Below are 20,606 nucleotides of genomic sequence, written 5' to 3' on the forward strand. Positions count from 1 at the left end.
CGAGCAATCAAATGTCTATTCCCGTCACATGTCCTCCTTTCACAATTCGCACTGACTCTCACGTCTCACATAATGGCGGAAACTTTGTATGTGTGCGACTCAATGAACGCAAAAGAAAAGGTCAACCACATTCCTTGCCTCCATCCAACGGCCACCAAAAGAGCACAGAAAATGTGTTATAGAGAGCCGAGAGCCAGTAAGTATGAGTAGTTCCTTGTTTTTCACATATACACTATACGAGTGCACAAACATCATTTCACTCACATTTGATTGTGCTTTGCCGTTGGTGTGTCTACGCTCTACGCTCTACGACGGGCAGACGAAGACGACTTTTTCTCGCCATCAACATATAAGTCCGCCATTTTGAACAAATCGGAGTCTCGGTTGTTCTTCGTCGTCGAATCGAACAAAATTTTACTCAGAATTTTCTTCATCGCAGAAATTTTGTGAAAAATTTTCTCTCAAAAATTGTAAATAATTAAAATTCCTTATCAATTTAAATCGATGGATTAAATTATGGTAAATGAAATTATCCAAAAAAAAGTGATTATGTTTTTGCATTTTAATTAGTTTTTCGGTGTTAAAAGAAAAAAATATTTGGTTTTGGATTTTCTTTTTCTTTTTTTCGCCTTCACTTCGCCTCTTCTCTGTGTGTCCAACAAAAATTCAATTCAATTTTTTCTCGATTCGCTTCGTCGTTTCGTCGCTCGTACTCGTACATATTCGCTGTCGCTCGCTTCGTTCGTTTCGTTCACGTTCATCGTTAGGTTTCTTTCTTTTCTTTTCTCTTGTATAGAATTTGAGGCAGTGTAATGTTGCGTGTGTGTTAATGCATATAGAAATAGCAGTGTGTGATGGCTGTGTTGGTGTGCGAGCGGAGCGGGAGCGCTAGTTGGAGCAAGAGCAACGAACAAAAACTCTGGTTTATCTATTCTAACGTGGTATGTGCCATAGCAAACTGACCGAAAAAGAACTATACACGGCGAAGAGATTTTCGAGATTTTTCAAATGCAAAACAAAGATCGATGCAGTTAATTTGTTGAAAGTTAGAGTGACACCGCTCTATAATCTTCTCACACAGTGGACCACAAAAATCGCAATAAATATTATTTTCCTTTTTTTTCTCAATAAGATTCGGGGATCGTCGGATCAGTTGGTTTTTCACTTCGTTTTTCGCCTTTTCAAGCGAAAAAAATTAATTGTTGTTAAGTTTTTTGTTTTTTTTTTTTCTTCCGGAAAAGAAAATAATTTTTGGTTCCTAATTAAAAAAAATCTAATGTTTACTTGGAAAAAATCTTTTCGTAAAAAAAAACATTTTACCAACGTAGCCATTGTTTGTGGTCTGTGTATTTTATCCGTAATTCATAATGACAAGTCGAATGGGTGAAATTTTCTCTTTTCCTTCATCATCGCTGCTCGCTCGACATCGCCATCGCCATGACCATCGCCGCCGCAGTCTTCGCATTCTTGATTTTGACTTTCTTGCTCTCTTCTGCTTCGAGTCAGTTCAATTTTGTGGCTGATTGATGATAAAAGTAATTCATGGAATTGTTAACTTTATGAAGAAATACCCTTTGAGGTTCCTTAAAATAATATAAAAGAAAAAATAATCTTTTAAAAACTCAAGGCCAAAACTAGGTTTGTCGAGTTTGTATTGAATTTTTATGTTGTATAAACGTTGGACCACGGAAAGTCGAATAGTTGGCTCTGTCGTCGCCGTTTCTGTACTATTATAGTTTATGTCCCTCTGTATTCTTGGTGTATATCTAAATCTAACTAAAACTAACTCCATGTCTATTATGTTTTTCAATTTCAATATAGCAGCAGCAGCAAAGTTTTAACAAGCAGCAGTATTAAAAAAATATTAAGAAAAATGTGCAAATGGAGGAAACGCAAAACCTCAATAGTTTTTTCATTTTTCTCAAAAACAAATACAAAGGAACTCAAAAAATGAAAAAAAATGCAACTCAAAAACTGTTCTAAAAACACGAATTTTCCTTGCATTTTAAGGAAAAGTCAGTCTAAAAATATGCAATATTTTTTGCTTGTTAACAACATCAGAAACTGATAATAGATATTTTGTGTTTTATTTTGTGTTAAACTTAAAACTTCATGTGATCGTCGTCTCTTTGGAATCTAATTTTATCGTCGTCGAATGAATATGTCAAACCATCTCTTTGGATAGACCAAAAACATAACAGTTAATAATAATAATACAAAACCGAACATAAAAACAAAACATATAAAACTTTAATTATAATTAAGTTTTGTTATAATAATAAAAAAAAAAGAAAAACAAAAAAAAACTGAATTGCATTTGGTGAAAAAATATATAAGAAAGAAGTGCTTTAAGTTTAAAAAAATAATCAACCTCACCTCACCATGGCGGATCATCTGGATGAGCCGCCTCAAAAGCGGGTTAAGATGGAACGCTTTCCCCAATCGTCCAGTGATGCCGGTAATATAAACATTTTATTAAAATTGAAAACAAAAACTGATATATTTTTTTAAATTTATTCAACAGCGGAAGTTCTATCAAATATATTTGGTCTTGAAGATAATCTACCAGATGAGTTAGTCTCAACAGGTGCGTGGGGCGATCAGATGGGTGGAGGTGGTAATAAACCTCCGGCGCAAGGACCAGGCCCAGGTGGGCCTCAAATGAATGGCGGCGAAGACCCCAGTGGAGGAGTTCCCAATACTTTGCGACAGTTACAACATCAACATCATTTGCAGCATTTGTTGCAACAACAGGTAACTTTGGAAATATTTTCATTTTATGTTGTTTGAATGATTCTAACTGGTGTTTTATTTATGATTACAGGGAAATAAAAATGCCATGGTTGGAAATGCAATGGGTCTGAACCAATTGGGAAGTAAGAGCCCAAACTTGCAGTCGCCGACGGGAATGCAAGGTGGAATGCAGGGTAATATGGGGGTTGCGGGGATGGTTAATCCGATGCCCATGTCAATATCGAATAATGGCACACAGACCATAAATGCCATGCCAGGTAAATACAAAAAAATATATAAATTTTCCCCATAAGCGACCAGTAAGTTATGCTTTGAGGTCTTAAGATAATCAAAATTATTCTTTAAAGAGTTTAAAATTTAATAATAATAAAACTAGTTTATTAGAAACTGCTACATATACTCGCCAAACATAACTGGTGTAAAGTTTTGTGCTAAACAGAAGTATCTTATCAGTCTTATTTCACGGTTCTAATTTTTTTTTAATCTAGCGTATTGAAATGTAAATGGAAATGGAGGTAGTTTATTGTTTAGTCGTATGCACTTTGCTTGTACAAAACCAAACAACTTTGTTTCTAGTTTATTATTTCTGTGGCTACAAAAAAATATTTCCCTTCGTATAGTTTTTCACGATAGCAGTTTGAAAGTTTATTTTTTTCCTTATGTAATTTGTATTGTCGGTCTTAGCTTGTTTGTCAGTTTACTTTTCTTGAACTAAAAGTTCTGTAAAAGGACCATATGTCAACTTAAGTTGTTAATGTTAGGTAGAATGCAAAAATTTTGCCCTTTTTCTGAAGAAAAAATTCTTAAAAGCGGCTTTAAGTTATTTTTTTAATTGGCTAAAATTCAGAAAACAAACGAGATAAAAATAAACAAAAGTAATAGAGATAAAATCAAATGTACCCAGTCTGATACTACAATTAACTTTTTGTTGACATACGATTTTCTGTCCAGAATTTGAGAGTCAAAAAAAAAATATTACCATTAAAAAAATACTTTACATAGGTAGCTCCAGTTGTAATTTAAATATTGTTACAGAAAAGGTCTACCTCTAACGAACTCCAAATTCTGTTACAAATATTTTTCCCCTTTTGGTACTTCTTTTTTTCTGCAATGGTATATGAGTCGTGTAACGCAATGTAACAAATGATCTAAGTTAGTAAAATCTAAACAATTCAAAAAAAGGAAGCATTCAAAGTTTGAATTTGATAAAAGAAAGAAAGTTGATTTATTTAAGCATTGGCACATTAGGTTGGGTTAGGTTAAAGTGGCTGTCCAAGATGGAAACGAACATACTTAGGCAAGTTTAATGGCCCATTGTGATACCACATAATTGTTTCCTCCTCTTCCTCGTCCATACAGCCCCTGCAAAAGTCATTTGAGAATACACCTAGTCGCGTGGCGTGCTTTGCTATTAGACAGTGTCCGGTTATGACACCTCTTATCAAGCTTATATGCGATCTGCTTAGAGATAACAAGCACCTAGAACGTTTTAATTTTAGTGTTGGCCAGATGTTTTTTGTGACTCGACACGTGGTGATGTTCCACCTGGTGCCTGCCCTCCACACAGCGTCTTGTATTAGCAACAGCTTACAAGTAGCGATTGGTATGCCACTGTACCGGCGAGTTCATCTGCCTTACAGTTAGCTGGAATGTCTCTATGTCACAGCACCCAGCAAAGGTGAATATTAAACTGTTGTGCCATTTCCATTAGAGATGATCGATAGTTATGGACTGTTATAGAGTTTGGAGAGACAGAGTTCAGAGTTCGGAATCAGATGTGATATCACGTTTTGTTTAAGCTAGGATAAGAATCCATTTATCGCCAAAAGTTCCGCCTGGAGAGTACACACCGGCACCAACCCCTTCTTTTGTTTCTGAACCATCTGTATAGAAATCTGGAAATTTCTGTGTAATTGCATAGTCTGTGTTCTTTGGAATTGGTTCTAAATACCTAAGAATTACCGAGTGTTGTTGTTAGTCCTTTTCGACGAAGCTTTGAGGCGAATAGCAGAGATTGCAGCTATTTGTTTGCTTAATATATCAAGAGGCGTTAGGTAGAGTAGGTGTCCAGTGCCGCAGATGGGTTCGTGCGAAGCGATCCGCTTATACATAGGCAAGCTGAACGTTGGACTTATTTAATTGGCACATTGGTATACACAAAAATTGATTCGCAGTCTTGTGATATTAACTCAATTTAACTTAACAATTAAATACACATTTTTTAGCAATTTAAACTATCACTTATTTAAAAAAAAATTGATATGATTTTCACTTTGAGTAGATATCACAAGTAGTACCTATGGCGTGATACTTAGTGCGTAGGACTGTTTAATCCTTGCCTGTGCCACCTTAAGTTTTTTTTTTCACGGGCTACTACCTATTGGAGGAATTGAGTATCCAATAGTAATTCTTATCATAAAAAGTGTTTTTTTTTTTTAAATTAGCTGTTCGTATTCGACATAAAAACTGTAGGTCCCTTTTATCCCTGACATTAGTCGTACACGGGAATGGGTAAGAGTTTTGTAAGTCACTGGGCCCTGGGTCACTACGAACTGTCTCACAACCTAATTTCTATATGAGTCAGAACCTGTTAAAAGGTTAACAATCAACGTAAGGTAATATGCAATTTTAAGTTAGTTTATTCGGATTTAGAACTCAAATAAGTATACAAAAAGTTGTATTAAATCCTCAAAATAATAAACAAAAAGATAATGTGAAGGGTCATAAATAACATTAGCAAAATATAAAATGTCAGAACAACAGTTATTTCAATTTCAATTTAAACATATACGCAAAGTTGGCCCTTAATAATATAAAGGAAAGCCTTGATTCAATCAAACGAAATCAAAGATTTAAAATTGAAAATGCTCTGCGGCGTAACACCATAAAAGCTTGCTTTCGAAAAAAGTTTGGTTTGTAGTCTTGTGATATTAACTTAATTTATATTAAATATTAAATAACAATTTTTTAATTAATAGTATTTTGAATAAATATCACAAGACTTTTAATTTAGTTTTTTTTCGGAAGTGACATTTGTAGTAACTCATTTTCAATTTTAATCCAATTTTTACACTTCTTCTTACAATTCTTCTACTTTTTTGTTTAACGTAATTAAAATGTTTGTCCATGATTGAGAGTTAATTTTGTGTATATTTTCCATTTTTCTTTTAAAATCAAATCTCGATTTTTAATGTTTCTGTTTTTTAACTTTTCTGTCTTTCGTTAAATTACATAACTGGTTGTATTGGATCTTTTAAAAATAATGCTGTTTTTTATTTTATTTTTCCAATTGAAATAAGTAAATGTATTCGATTTAATTATCCTACTCAACTTTTGTTGCATTGTGTTGATATTATACTTTGCCAAATCTGAAAATAAAAGACTTGGCAGAAAATATTATAAAACAACGGAAACAAGACGAAACGGTTAAATTTTGAGCAGCAAATTTTTAATACTTATTTTTTAAGAAGTAAGGAGAAGTGTGAAAAGTTAGAAGCAAATGTGAATATCTTATTCATTAAACATTACACCTTCATTATGTGTATCATGAAGAAAAACAAAAAACTATAATAAAATATGAACCGTAAACCTTTTTTATATAGAATGTGTCCTTTTCTAAATATAATGAAATGTAAATAGTGAAATTCACATATTATTTATCTGTTCCCATAGATGTGATTTATTTCGCAACTTTTTTAATAAAATAAGTTTTTAATGTTGATATTCTTCCCAAATCGCTTGCCAGTATGTTAAAACCCATCAAGCAAAGGAGCTGTAAAAATTAAGTTGTTAAACATTAAAATAGAAACAGCAAACAGAGTTACTATTTTTGTAGTAAAATTATAACATAAAATATTTACAACCGCTCCATTCTTGACCGTTTTCTGCATGTATTTGGGATTTAGTTCTTTTAAATTAAGCCTTCTAATGGTTTGTCTTCCATCGCTTACGAACAAATTTATCTTTGTTTCGTCCATCCACAAAACATTGTGCCTCCTTGTAGGTCACTCCAATCAAAATGATCGTGGGCAAATTTAAACCGCGTTGTTATATTTTGTTTGCCTTAGAAAGGGCGCACCATCCTTGCGATCCTTCTGAGCAAGATAGTTTCAACAAGTCTTTTACGAACAGTTCTGGAAGTTATTGAAATCTGTAGACTTGTAATGATCTTTTTTTGAGGCGCAAATTATCTTTCAGTCTTCTCTTGGGGTTGTTTTGCTTGGTTTTCACGTTAAATTGCTTTTGCAATCAACTTGAGAGATCTGCTCATTATTCTGGCTATATTAAACCCATTTTATTTTGCAAAGTCTAACTTTTTTTTGATAACGGTTAAAACTACTTCTAATGCATGTTGTTTTAATTTGAGTTAACTCTTAGCAACTGTCTCTGTGTCTATTTTAATGTCCATGTCTGTAACTCAGTTTTTCTGTTCGGGATTGAAGTACAATATAAACAAAATTCAGTTAATTGTATTCGAGGAAAAAAAATGAAAAATGAAAATTAATAATAATTTTAAAATATCAAACAATTTTTTCGCAAAAACTTTAGAAGCGAATATCACTCGCGCGACTTTGAAATGTTCACAAAACCCATTTAAAAGCCCAAATTTCTTATGTAGTTATTTTGCAAACCTCAGTCAGTAAAATTTATATTGGCTTCATTTAAGTGATTTAAACAAATTCAGGATATTTTAAATAAGAATGTAAAATATATCAATAAGGAATATAATAAGATTAAAAAAAAGGTTAACATATTTGTCACACATTCACATTACACAGTCTTTTCTTACAAAATTGATTATTTTCATAACGTGTTTAAATATTGTTTTTACTTCAAGAAGCTATTTGTTTACAAAAAATTTTACTCAAAGAAATACTTACTTACTTAAGGTTGCGCTACAGTCCGGGGCGGACCTGGGCCTCAACCAACATGCGTCTCCCTAGCTATCTGTCTCCAGTTTCGCACGCCAAGTTGGTTGAGGTCCTTCCTACCTGGGTGCGCCACCTGAGTCGCGGTCTTCCTCTATTGCGCCGTCCCTCGGGATTGGATTCGAAAACCTTCCGAGCTGGAGCATTGATGTCCATCCGCTCTACATGACATAGCCATCTTAGCCGTTGGACTTTAATTCTGCTAACTAGGTCAGTGTCGCTGTACAGCCCGTACAGTTCGTCGTTATATCTCCTCCTCCATTCTCTATCTATGCGTACGGGACCAAAAATCACCCGAAGAATTTTTCTCTCGAAGCATCCTAAGACGCTATCATCTTTCTTTGATAGGGTCCAGGCCTCAGCGCCATAAATGAGAACCGGGATGATGATTTTAGATGCTTGAGAGAGGACTTTCTCAATTGCCTTCTAAGTCCAAAAAAGCAGCGATTTGCAAGTGTTATTCTTCGTTTGATTTCAGGGCTGGGTTCGTTGTCTGTATTATAATAGCGGTGTCTAGCTAGACAAAGTCCTTAACTACCTCAAAGTTACTACTCAAAGAAATGTGACTTCAAAAAAGAAAAAATGAAATGAAATGGTAGTTTTTTTGACTCGTAGAATTTTTAATTTGTTGTGATATTTAAATATTTATGGCAAACGACAGAGATGAATTATTTTTTTACGAATACAATTTGTTTTACATTGTTACCTCGCGGTAACAATATGACAAGTTAAAAATAATATTTTCCATGTACAGACCAAAATATTTAATACTCATACTCATACTCATAATTCGAAAAAGACTCTGGGTACTGTTTTAATTAATATTTGAGATCAAGCGTATTTAAAATATTAGAAAAAAAAAAACAAACTCAAAAATTGAAAAGCTTATATTTTTTTAATGTGTATTTAAAATTTATCAAGACATTTTCATCAACAGTAACTCTAAGCTTTTTCTAAGTTCATCTTGGTAACCCTGTTTAATAGAATTTGGGATAGTTGCATAGTCATACAGATTTCAAAATATAGAAGTAAATATTATAATATCCTCGTTATACGAACGTTCTATAAAACAAATTTCAATACTCATAAACAATTATATCGATTTCAATCAAAATGTTTTTGTGTGTGATCCTAAGAAATATAACAATTTGACATAATAAACAAAAATATTGTTTTGTAATTAATCCAAGTAATTAAAAAAATATGTAGGTACTTAAAATTGTAAATATAAAATTTTATTTAAATAAGGAAATTATCATTTATGTTGGCAATTATAGCTTGGAATGTCTGTATATAAAGCATATTTATTTAAGAAGTAAAATTGTTATTATAAATGGTATTTCTTCTACATAAATATAAATCCAAATATTTTTTTTTGTTCAACATTAGACCATGTCAAACTTTTCACTGCCATTTGTTAACATATTTTTTGGTGAAGAAAGATTTTTGCAAATTTATTTGAATTTGGCATACAAATAGTTTTTCGTGAAGTCCGTGCATCAATAAGATTCGAACTTTAACTTTTTCATTTCCATTTCGATAACTTTCTTTAACTGCACGTTGGTCTTACAGTTTTGAATATAAACATTTTTGTGAAAAAAAAACATTTTTATATCATTTGACACGAAAAGCTCATTCAAAAATAGCTTATAGTTGCAAAAAATGTCACCGACTTCAAAAGGTTCATCTACAGGAGAATTTAAATTGTCTTTGATATAAATCATCATAATGTTCCATTTGAAACTTTTAGTTTAACTTTTTATTCAAACTTTACTATCATCATTGGGCCTTAACTCATTTATACTGATAAATGTATATGTCAAATTTTATTTTGACTGACAATAGAGAAATTGTTGGTTAAAATTTTGTTTGGAAATAGTGACAATTCGGAATAATTTTTCAAGTTTATATTTTAAAGATCTCAGAGTTTTCCGTATTCTGAGAAGTTTAAACACAATTTTTTATATAAGTTTCTCGTTTTCGCTGTCAAAACTCTGAGAACAGAATTTTTATGATTTGGTTTCTCAAGTATTTTCTATTGCACATTTAATGAAACATAACAGATAATAACAAAAAATCACTAAATATATAAAACAGAATTTTAATAAATCAAATATAATGTAGAAATGAAGAAGTACCGAATGAAAATTACGTACAATTTTCCAAATGCTTTGAGGAACAATAAAATCCAAACTCCGCGTTGTATTTCAATTTCAAGCCTTTATCAAAATCAAAAAGGTTTAATAAGAAACATGTCTGAAGTAGTAGAATTATTGGCAATTGGGATTTTTGTTTAAATATTCGGTGTTTAATTTAGGGCCCAGTTATAGCTTTCATTGATTTTCATCATGTACAAAAAAGTCCAAGTAAAAATTTAACAATTTTACCGTAATGAGATCAAAATATAACCGTATCCTTTGTCTTTGTTCTATAAATTTGTTATGTTGAATTTATAGCTTTTGATTTTTGATTATTTATGTTTTAATAAAAAAAAATTACAACAATTTTGTCTAATGATTTAAATAAAAATAAGTGACTGCATATTACACCTTACATAAAGTTATTGGCTGTGAATAAAAGTTATTGGCTGTAAATAATAGTATTTTTCATAGAAAGCCAATTGATTAATTTTGTAATAAAAAGTCCTTGTATTATCTAGAAGTGTTGATTTTGCTTCTGCGCTATCAAAACGATTAATAATCATTCACTTATCAACTAGGTTTTTCTTACTAACAAATTACATTTTTCATGGCGTTAGTTCCCATTCGAGTTCAAAATTAATATCTTCTCAGATTTTTGAAATTACAAATCTGTGATTCCTGTCTTTAATATTCCATTTAAATATTTTTAGTATCTTATTCACATTTAAAAATCATCATTAGTTGTTAACTCTCGCTTAATCTACATGCATTTTAAAGGAACGCTAAAGCGTTTGTGAAAAACTGTTTAGAAGTAATTTTTTTCCTTATAACTAATTCGTCCACATATAGTTTTTAAAATACTAAATTAATCTTGAAAAGGGTTATTTTTAAATTCGAGTATAAATGGAGCTAAGGTCGAAATTCGGTTTCAGAATCCGAACGAAAAAAAAATCTTTAAACTAATGAAAATTTCCAAAAACTAGGTGACGAAAAACGATTTTAACTGTATCTGTAAGACTTACGTTGCAAAATCATCTTACAAGTTTTTTATTGAGAACTATTGTTGTGTTCTTAAACCTGTTTCATATACAGTATCTTTAAAAGTAACTCTTAGTGTTTCCCAATTTTTGAACATAAATTTAAAATGGTTTCACGCATTTTGTAAGGTACTAGTTTTCATAATTCGAAATTCATTAAAAAATTTGAATAGTTGAAAAGTTAAAATGAAGTTTGTTCTCCTTGAAATACGTCAAAAGCCACCCATTTTTAAAATCAAGAAATTGTTTTTAAAAATAATTTGACTATATTTTGAAGTTGACTAAAAAATAAATCATGAAAAATCTCCCTTACTTAGAAGTCATGGCTACTTGTGCCAACATAATTGTTTTTATTTAACTTAAAGTTAAAGTCCATTTTCTTTGTTTTAATCATTCTTTGGATAACTTCAGTTATGTTCGGTACAAAAAGACTTCTTAACAATTTGTAAAAGTGATAAGTATTGTACTAGGTTCATTAACAACTAATTGTGGTTTGTAGCTTGTGTAAAAAGATTTTTTGTAGACAAAAATAATTGACTTTTTTTTCTATATTTTCCACCAAATTGAGGTATTTGAAAGAATAACAAAAACACTGAACAAAATGTTTTTGAGGGAAAATTATGAATGTGTTGTAAATTTTCAATTTAAACGTATGAATTTTATACCAGTAAAATGAGATGAAAAAGGGTGCATTTTCGGAATGAAAGATAGTAAGCTTAAAATGTATAAATACCTTTCTTTTGGTGTTCTTAAAGTGCAAAACCATTGTAGCTATAGAAACGGAGATAACCACTAAAAATTAATTTCGCCTGGCTTTGACGATCCATAACTTACGAAGCAGACATGAGATTTTATAAGACTTTTTAAACAATGTTTAGAACAACAAAAGAAAGGTGAAACGCATATTTATTTTACTTAAACTTTTGTGTAGTATTCGAATGTGGCTATGTGTCAAAAAACAATATTCTGCGTGATTTGTTTCACATTTCAGCTTTAAGTTAAATTTTTGAAATTACACTAGACAAACGTTGTTAAAGCGAACTTAACTAACGTATGTGTTTCAAATTAACTTTAACTTTGAATTTTATTTTACTCAATCACTCCGCGTTAACCAAAGTGCTTGTGTCATGTACTGTAATGTTATGTGTGCATATTGCGCATTTTGCAGGCCTTGTTTGATTGAACCTCAGCCAACTCTTTGGTAAAAGTAAAAGAGTCAAATGCACAACACCACAACTATTGCTGATTCCTAGTTCCACAAGTGATTAGATTTAAATAAAAGTTTCAAAAATTAAATTAAAAAGTTATGTTTAAAGAGAATTATCTGTTATTTTACATATTTCAAAAATGTTGCTTTTGCAAATACGAAATTAATAGTGAAATATTTACCTACAAATATAATAATTCATTTTTATTAACACAATACATTTTTTAATTCGGATATGCTATTGTTTATAAAAAAAATTATTAAAGGTAGGCACTTAAAATAATCTTTTAAATAAGGAAAGAATTTTAACTGTTGGTCGCCACATTTCATCCTACGAATAGCTTAATTTTGAAAATGTGTATCTTGCAAAATGACGTTGAAACTTTAAAACAAATTCGCCGAAGCTAGGAGTATGTTGAATAATGTCTGGAAAAATGTTAATCTTTTTTTCCCATTTTCACTAAGATTCTGATAATTAGTGCAGGTTATTTTAAATGGACTGATAATAAAGATAAATAAAGATGTCTACAACATTACGAGCATGTTAGAGAACTAACGCAAAACTCTTTTAAAGCGTCAATATTCTGCTTTCTTTCGATAACGTTTCTAATAAAATACTTTTGTTTATTACACTATTTGCTATTTGACAGCATTAGTTCAAGTTATTTATTTGTCAAATGCAAGTAACATATGTTTTTGTTACAGGAATGAATAGCATTGCCCAAGGCAACATAGGAAACATGGTAATGACCAACAGTGCCATGGCTTCTGGTGGAATAGGTGGTGGCTCAATGGCAGCTTCCCAAGGCGTAATGGTAAATGCACTCAAACAACATATTAATACAGGGCCTATGATGGGACCAGGCAAAGTGCCAGGCGCTGGCCCTGCAAACCATCAAGGGATTCACCATCAGCAAGCAATGCAAAATGGTCCCCTCATGACAACTGCTGCAATCGGCGTTGGTGGTCGCATGGTCGGCCAACAACATATGATTAGGGGTCCAAATCCGCATCAACTAATGGGTGCCGGTCCCGGCGGTGGCCCGCGTATGCAAAATCCAAACATGCCAATTGGTAAGTTGAACGTAATAGAGAACCAATCGACCACAAACGAATTGTTGTCTCGAAAATTTGCGATTCGACCAGGTCAAATAAATAGCATGGGGGGAGGACCGAATGGACCATATGGCTATGTTAATGCTGGTCCTCAGAGTGTAAGTGTTAATGTTAATCCTGGGGGTGGAGGTGGGCCATCGCCACAGCAACAGATGCTGGTAAATCAGATCACGCAACAACAACGCGTGCCACCAAGTATGCAACAAGCAATGCAGGGAAATCGACCTGGGGGCCCCATTGGTACCAATATTGGTCTCGTCAACGTTGGGAATGATGGTAGCGGAATCGTTGGAGGTCCCCAACAGCAACAACAACAGCAGCAACAACAACAGCAGCAGCAACAACAGCAGCAACAACAACAACAGCAACAACAACAGCAGCAGCAACAACAACAACAGCAGCAACAACAACAGCAGCAACAACAACAACAGCAATTAGCAAATCCGCAACAGCAACTAAATCCTAATCAACCCCCTCAAGTAGTTTTAGGATTGCCAGCGCCAGGGAGTGTGCAGCAGCGTCCACCACAGCCAGGTCAAATGCAACAGCCTCAACCAGGTACTTCGCAAGGCCCTCCTCAACATCCACTTCCAATCGCTCGAAAGAAGCAAATTCAGCAGCAGTTGATGATATTACTTCATGCTCACAAGTGCAGTCGACGCGAAGCTGCTAACCCCCAAAGAGAGAAGTGTACTGTATTTCACTGTAAGATAATGCAGGATGTCTTGGCTCACATGGCTAATTGTAAGGACAGCAAAGATTGTACCGTCCAGCACTGCACCTCCTCACGTCAGATACTCCTCCACTACAAGACTTGCACAAAATCTGATTGTATTATTTGTTTTCCTTTTCGGCAAACTCACCAACTACTTAATAGTGGAAATGCCAGTGGAGAAAACAAACAGCAACAACAGCAAGTGCAGCAGCAGCAGCAACAACAACAGCAGCAACAACAGCAGCAACAACAACAGCAACAACAACAACAGCAGCAGCAACAACAACAGCAGCAACAACAACAACAGCAGCAACAACAACAACAACAGCAACAGCAGCAACAACAACAGCAGCAGCAACAACAACAGCAGCAACAGCAACAGGCTGTTCCAGGAAGCTCACAACAAAACGTTGGCAACCAGAACAACGTTCAGGGTCCAGTACCAGTTGGAGCTGTGCCTGTAGGAGCTCAGATGAGTATTAAGCCTAACGCTGTTGATATGCAACCGCAGCAAATGCAAACCTCAAATCCGAACCAAGAAATACGTCGTTTTGACAGCATGGGCATGCAGGGAGCTGTATCATCCGCCCCATCTAACCTTATGCAGGCCAATGCAAATGCACCTCAAGTACCGCAAGGAATGCGCATCCAAGGACCGCCGGTTAGAGTAGCTGCCCCTCCGAACCCCAACGTTCTATCTAATAATTTGCTGATGAGCAACAACGATATCCAAAATGGGAACAACCCCAATCAGCAGTTGCTGGTGCCAGGAGCTGGGAATCATGTTGTGACGCTAAGCGCCCAACAAGGAGGTCCACAACAAGGTGCGCATCAATTACCGGGTATGCAACAGCAGCAACAACAACAAACCCAGGCCAACATTCCACTATCTGTGAACGTACACAGCTTTAGTAATTCCAATACCGTCGACGGTGGAGGTTCTAATAAATCGCAACAGATGGCTCCAAGCCAAATGGCCCAGATGCAAATACAAGCTCATGCAGCTGTGGCAGCAGCAGCGGCATCGGCCAATGCAGCGGCAAACAACGTCTCTGGCGGACTTCTTTCCCAAAGCTCATCGATGCCAGCCTCTTCTGGAGCAGGCGACAATGAAAAAGATTGGCGTGAGTCGGTAACAACGGATCTACGAAAACACCTAGTCCACAAACTGGTTCAAGCTATATTTCCTACATCTGATCCTGCTACAATGCAGGACAAACGAATGTTCAATCTGGTTTCTTATGCAGAGAAAGTTGAAAAGGATATGTATGAAATGGCAAAATCCCGATCAGAGTACTACCACTTGCTAGCTGAAAAAATCTACAAAATCCAAAAAGAACTTGAAGAGAAACGTCTAAAGAGAAAGGAACAGCAACTTCTTCAAATGCAACAACAACAGCAACAAGCTGGACCGGGCGGCCCAAGTCAGCAGCAACAATTGCCGGGACACCAACAACAAATACGGCCAAACGTGTCAATGGTAAACCAATTGAGTGCAAGCCAAGCTGGAAATCCCATGGCAAGTATGATGCAACGAGGACAAGCTCCTGGGATGTTGCCACAGAATCCTACGCAACAAACAGCAGGAGTGCGGAGTCATTCACCGGCAGGAATGCTCAATGCAATGCAGCAAAACCGAATGCAGTTTTCTAATCCGGTGGGCTTACCCCTTGGAAATTTGGTAGTAGGACCACCTGGGCCTAGTCCAAATGGAACTCCAACATCACAGCAGAACTTGGTCATACAGAATGCAGTGCACTCGCCCTTCACCAGCGGTGGACAGACCGTGAGTGGAGGAGTTCTTTCTCAACCCGCAACATCTCAAGGATCTCAACAGCAGCAGTTTATCAATGCAAACGGAGGTGTAAGTCAGTTCAATGATTTGATGAAAGCACGAATGCAGAATGCCGCCGCTGTTCAACAGCAGCAGCAACAAGCAACTAGTCAAGTTGTCACCTCGGTAAATCAAAATATTGTCATGCCACAATCTCCATTTAACTCTGCCGGACAGATTCAGAATAACTCTGTTAATGCGTTTGCACCTACGTTGCAGCAACAACAACAGCAGCAGCAACAACAACAACAACAGCAGCAGCAACAGCAGCAACAACAACAGCAGCAGCAACAACAACAGCAGCAGCAACAACAACAACAGCAGCAGCAACAACAGCAACAACAACAACAGCAGCAACAACAGCCGCAAAAATCAGTAAGTGGTGGCATGCCACCAACCCCCACAAGTTTAGAATCACTAACTAATGCGAATACCACAATGGCTCCTTCTCCGTCTCCGAGCTATGTTGGCAACGGACCGATAGCTGTTAGTACTCCTAACCCTCCATCAGTGTCATCACTAATGCAACCCATGAGTGACCGCAATACACCACCATTGATGACATCACCATCGAATACGGGAACAACAGTGACCCCGGCAACAACCCCAAATATGACCCAAAAGCAACAACAACAGCAGCAAATGGGAATGGGTAAGGGAGGTGGAGTTGGCTCAAATAATTCAGCGCCTTCGAGACCGTCCTCCAGCTCAAATCTGTCATCTCAGATGGCTGCCTTAGAGGCTGCTTCCCGCGACCAAGATGATACCCCACCATCTCCAGACAACAACACGAATGCACCAAAAGGCAAGCTTGATTCCATTAAGCAAGAAGATGAGATAAAGAAAGAGTATATGGATGAAAATGGAGACAACAGCCAGATGGACACATCTTCAGGAGGAGGATCAGCGGGCATCGGCAAAAATGTCAATAAAGACGGCACCAACTGCACTAACTCTGCATTCATAAAAACCGAACAAATGGACACGGATGACAGCGTTGGTATAAAAGACGAGTTAGGTATAAAAGACGAAAACACTACCAATACAGAAGAAGGTTCATCATCCAGCACAAGTGGCCGGGGAGGTGACATTAAACTGGAGATCAAGACAGAAGTTAAGCCCGTGGTACCGGAGCCCTTAGTTCCCACTGGGGAAAAGAAGAAGTGTGTTTTCAATCCGGAAGAATTGAAAAGAGCCTTATTACCAACACTAGACAAACTTCTTCGCCATGAGCCTGAGTCGGTTCATTTCAAGAATCCCGTGGACCCTCAAGCCCTTGGCATTCCCGATTATTTTGAGATTATTAAAAAACCAATGGACTTGGGGACAATAAGAAATAATTTAATGAACGGAATGTACAGTGATCCCTGGGAGTATGTAGACGACGTTTGGTTGATATTCGACAATGCCTGGTTATATAACCGGAAGACATCGCGAGTCTACAGATATTGCACGAGGGTAAGTTTTGTTTTTTCTTTTTATAAATTCTGTACTAACTTGCAAATTTACTAACTTTATTTCTATTTTTATATCTCAAAGCTCTCGGAAGTATTCGAACAAGAAATTGATCCAGTTATGCAGGCATTGGGATACTGCTGTGGACGGAAGTACACTTTCAATCCGCAAGTATTGTGTTGCTATGGAAAACAGTTGTGTACCATCCCGAGAGATGCAAAGTACTACAGTTATCAAAATAGGTATGTATTTTTCTTTATTTGAAAACTTGCCTCCAAAGTATTTTTTATTTTTTTTGCGTGTTACATTTACACAAGTATTAAAATGATTAATATAAATAATTAATAAACCTTTATTAAACACCGCACATTGCATATAAATGTCATTGTTTGGAAAATGTATTAATCAACCTTTTCCTTTGCCTTTTCTTTTTTCATTGCCTGCACACATTGTATACTACCTCCTGGTTATGGTTTCGAACATTCACCAAAATACACAATCGTCACAATACCTTTTCAAATGCTCTATTTGCTAATAATCAAATCAAAAAAAACTAAAACATAAACATTAAAAATAAAATATGGTCAAAATTAATAACAAATTAAATCGTTCGTCAAAACACTCGTTCCCTATTAATCACACTGTACTACTTTCATTTACCACAACACCCAAATAAAATTTGTTTTTCAAACGAAACAAAAAAATAGTCTAAAGGATTACGGTGTTGCATCTAACAGATATACATTCTGCCAAAAATGTTTCAACGACATCATCGGTGACACGGTTACGCTAGGAGATGATCCAATGCAGTCACAAACGTAAGTACTTTTATTTTTATTTAAATTTTTAAAAATTATATATTTTTTAAAAAAGCGCATATCTCTTTATTTGGTTTAGTTAATTTTATTTAAGAAAAAATGTATTTAATATTTTTATTTTTATATATATCGGCGGGCGTTTCAAACAAACATACATTAAATAATATTTAAGTATAGATGTTTGAATATTTAAATCATTTCAAAAAAAAGAACCTTTAGATTATATGAGGCAGTAATTGCATTGGATCTTATGAAAACTTTGCCAACTCCAGACATTTCAAGGGGTGTATGCTATTATAGGAGGAAGCTTTGGACAAATTGTCTAGGTATCCATGACATGATAAAGAACAAAGCTTACATGTATATTTGGTATGAGTCGGTGGCATCAAGAGGTCCCCAAGAAATTGGCAGCTACTTATTATATTAAACATTTTGTGAGTACCTCAAATTTAATTATGTACACTGACCAATGTGGTGGGCAAAATAGGAATATTAAGATGTCCGTTTTGTGCCAATATATTATATATATATCTTTTAAATAAAATTGATCACAAATTTCTATTGAATGGCCACTCTTACCTACCTTGTGATCAAGACTTTGTTCTTATCGAAAAACAAAAGAAGTATTTTGACGAAAAAATTGGAAACAAATATAACAAATCTAAAGATTAATGTAAATAAAGGGATTCAATGGCTACAATTTTTAAAAGAGACCCCCTTCAATATTTCTTACAAGTACAGCAATAATGAAGACGTGCTTTCTGAAACTGTGATATTAAAAAAAAGAACATCTGCATTAATCACAGATCTCGAATTACTGTTTCCAAAAGGAAATGCCGTAAGTGAAGCGGAAAAGAAAGATTACCAGGACTTTATTAGAACTTGACAAGTGTTTCCACAGACAGAGACGTTGCCTTAGTAGAATACGTAGATGAGGATGAAGAGTGATAGTTGCATAGCAGTCTTAACTCATAACTTGTAACTATTTTGTACTTAGAAAGTCATAATAGAAAAAAATTAATAACTTGTATTTTTAATTATTGGTGTAACCAACTTACTTTTTTTAAATTATTTCTGTATCTAGAAAGCAGAAGTGGTGTAAGCCAAATAAAATCCAATAAATCACACATTTACAGACAATATTAGGATCTAAAATAGAAGATATTCCACCAGATATGACATACCTGAAGTTAATTAGCCATTATTTTAAGTAGGAAACCAATAATAAACAAATGTGTTTGATTATTTTCTTTAACCGTGATTTTATCAATTATTGCAATTTGGGTTGACGCCACTTCAGCTCTCAATGCCTCATATTAAACAAATTATTGAAAAAAAAAAAACAAGCTTATATTAAAAGTATAGACATTAAAGGAGTGATTTTCAAAAAGATTTACAATATAATTGAACCAATTCAATTTATTAAACATACCTGTGTTTAATCCGATTCAACATAAACGGCCATTTAAAGATAAAATAATTAATGACAGCGTTTTTAAATAGTAAAATTCAAAATTCTGTATACTACAATAGTTCATAATGCGGTAATTCTTAAATGATGTGCTTCAAAAAATATAGATTTAGAACAGTAGTGTATCACAATACTGTTTCTTAGAATCCCTAGCCTCAAAATACTGTATCCATTAAAATGTTTTTTTGCTTACTTGTGTTCTTTAGATTTCTGTATTAAAATAGCCGGAATTAGATTAATTTATAAATATAATAATATTTAGTGCAAAAACACTAAAAAAGTTTCAAAAACTCTGGGTACGTTTATATAACTCTGAATATTCATACTCTTGCAAAAGAAAAAACGCTACACGAAAAAACTAACAAGCCTTTAAGCATCTCAAAAAGAAAGATTATATTCAAAACGTGTACTGCCCTAAATGAAAAATTGAAAATGATGCTCAATAAATAATCTGCACTGAACTTGTAAATAAAATCTGTTGAAAAAGAAAAATCATTTTTAATTTGTACTTCTGACAAAAATTAAGGGAGTAAGAAAGAAACCGACAATTTTGGTGAGATTTTAAAAATCTGTATCTTGAAAACGAAACGTTGTACAACTATTAGAAAGAAAATCGTAGCTCTGTGTCTACTTTTTGGACCTGTGCTCCAATTTTTTGAGACAAGCGAGGAAAAAGTTTCAATTTTTTTTCTAGTTTATGAATTTGGGTTTTAACTTAACCTCTCAATTCTATCTTCAATTTATTTAAAGTTTACTACTCCAGAATTCATTGGCTGTGTTTCTCAACTTAAATCAACAAAAAACAATAGACAATAGAATAGATGTTTGGAAAGGGATATTTTAAATTCTTTAAATTGAATTTATCAAGTTGTAAAAAATATATATGTGTGATTATACAAAAGTTGGGTAACTCGATGTCATCAACCAATACATATATTCAAAGTCTTGTTATATTTTATTGAGATGACAATTTAATTTAAAACCTTATTTAGACACCTAATTTTAGTTCTTAATTTTGAATACAAGTTGTTAAAAAATACAATTTGTTCTTAAAACGTCAGAAAACTTATCAATTTACATATAAGACTTTGATTTGTTAAAATGTAGTTTGATGATATTCGAAATTATAA

General features: G+C 34.2%; 1 protein-coding gene across 4 annotated transcripts in view; it reads left to right on the forward strand.

The window, feature by feature from the left end:
* Window positions 1–258: 258 nt before the first annotated feature.
* Window positions 259–20,606, forward strand: part of LOC129948114 (histone acetyltransferase p300) — a 32,768-nt gene continuing 12,420 nt past the window's right edge. The window contains exons 1-8 of one of the 4 annotated variants that reach the window (XM_056058963.1): window positions 259–519; window positions 1,822–2,458; window positions 2,525–2,754; window positions 2,825–3,011; window positions 12,773–13,141; window positions 13,214–17,190; window positions 17,272–17,429; window positions 17,895–18,005. In XM_056058963.1, coding sequence (XP_055914938.1) covers window positions 2,383–2,458; window positions 2,525–2,754; window positions 2,825–3,011; window positions 12,773–13,141; window positions 13,214–17,190; window positions 17,272–17,429; window positions 17,895–18,005 — 5,108 coding nt within the window. In that variant the 5' untranslated portion in view covers window positions 259–519; window positions 1,822–2,382. Of the gene's footprint in view, window positions 520–1,821; window positions 2,459–2,524; window positions 2,755–2,824; window positions 3,012–12,772; window positions 17,191–17,271; window positions 17,430–17,894; window positions 18,006–20,606 lie in introns of all 4 variants that reach the window. The other 3 variants (XM_056058960.1, XM_056058962.1, XM_056058961.1) reach the window with 3 other exon arrangements.

The sequence above is a fragment of the Eupeodes corollae genome, chromosome 2 (genome assembly GCF_945859685.1).
Source record: "Eupeodes corollae chromosome 2, idEupCoro1.1, whole genome shotgun sequence".
NCBI classification, from domain to species: domain Eukaryota; kingdom Metazoa; phylum Arthropoda; class Insecta; order Diptera; family Syrphidae; genus Eupeodes; species Eupeodes corollae.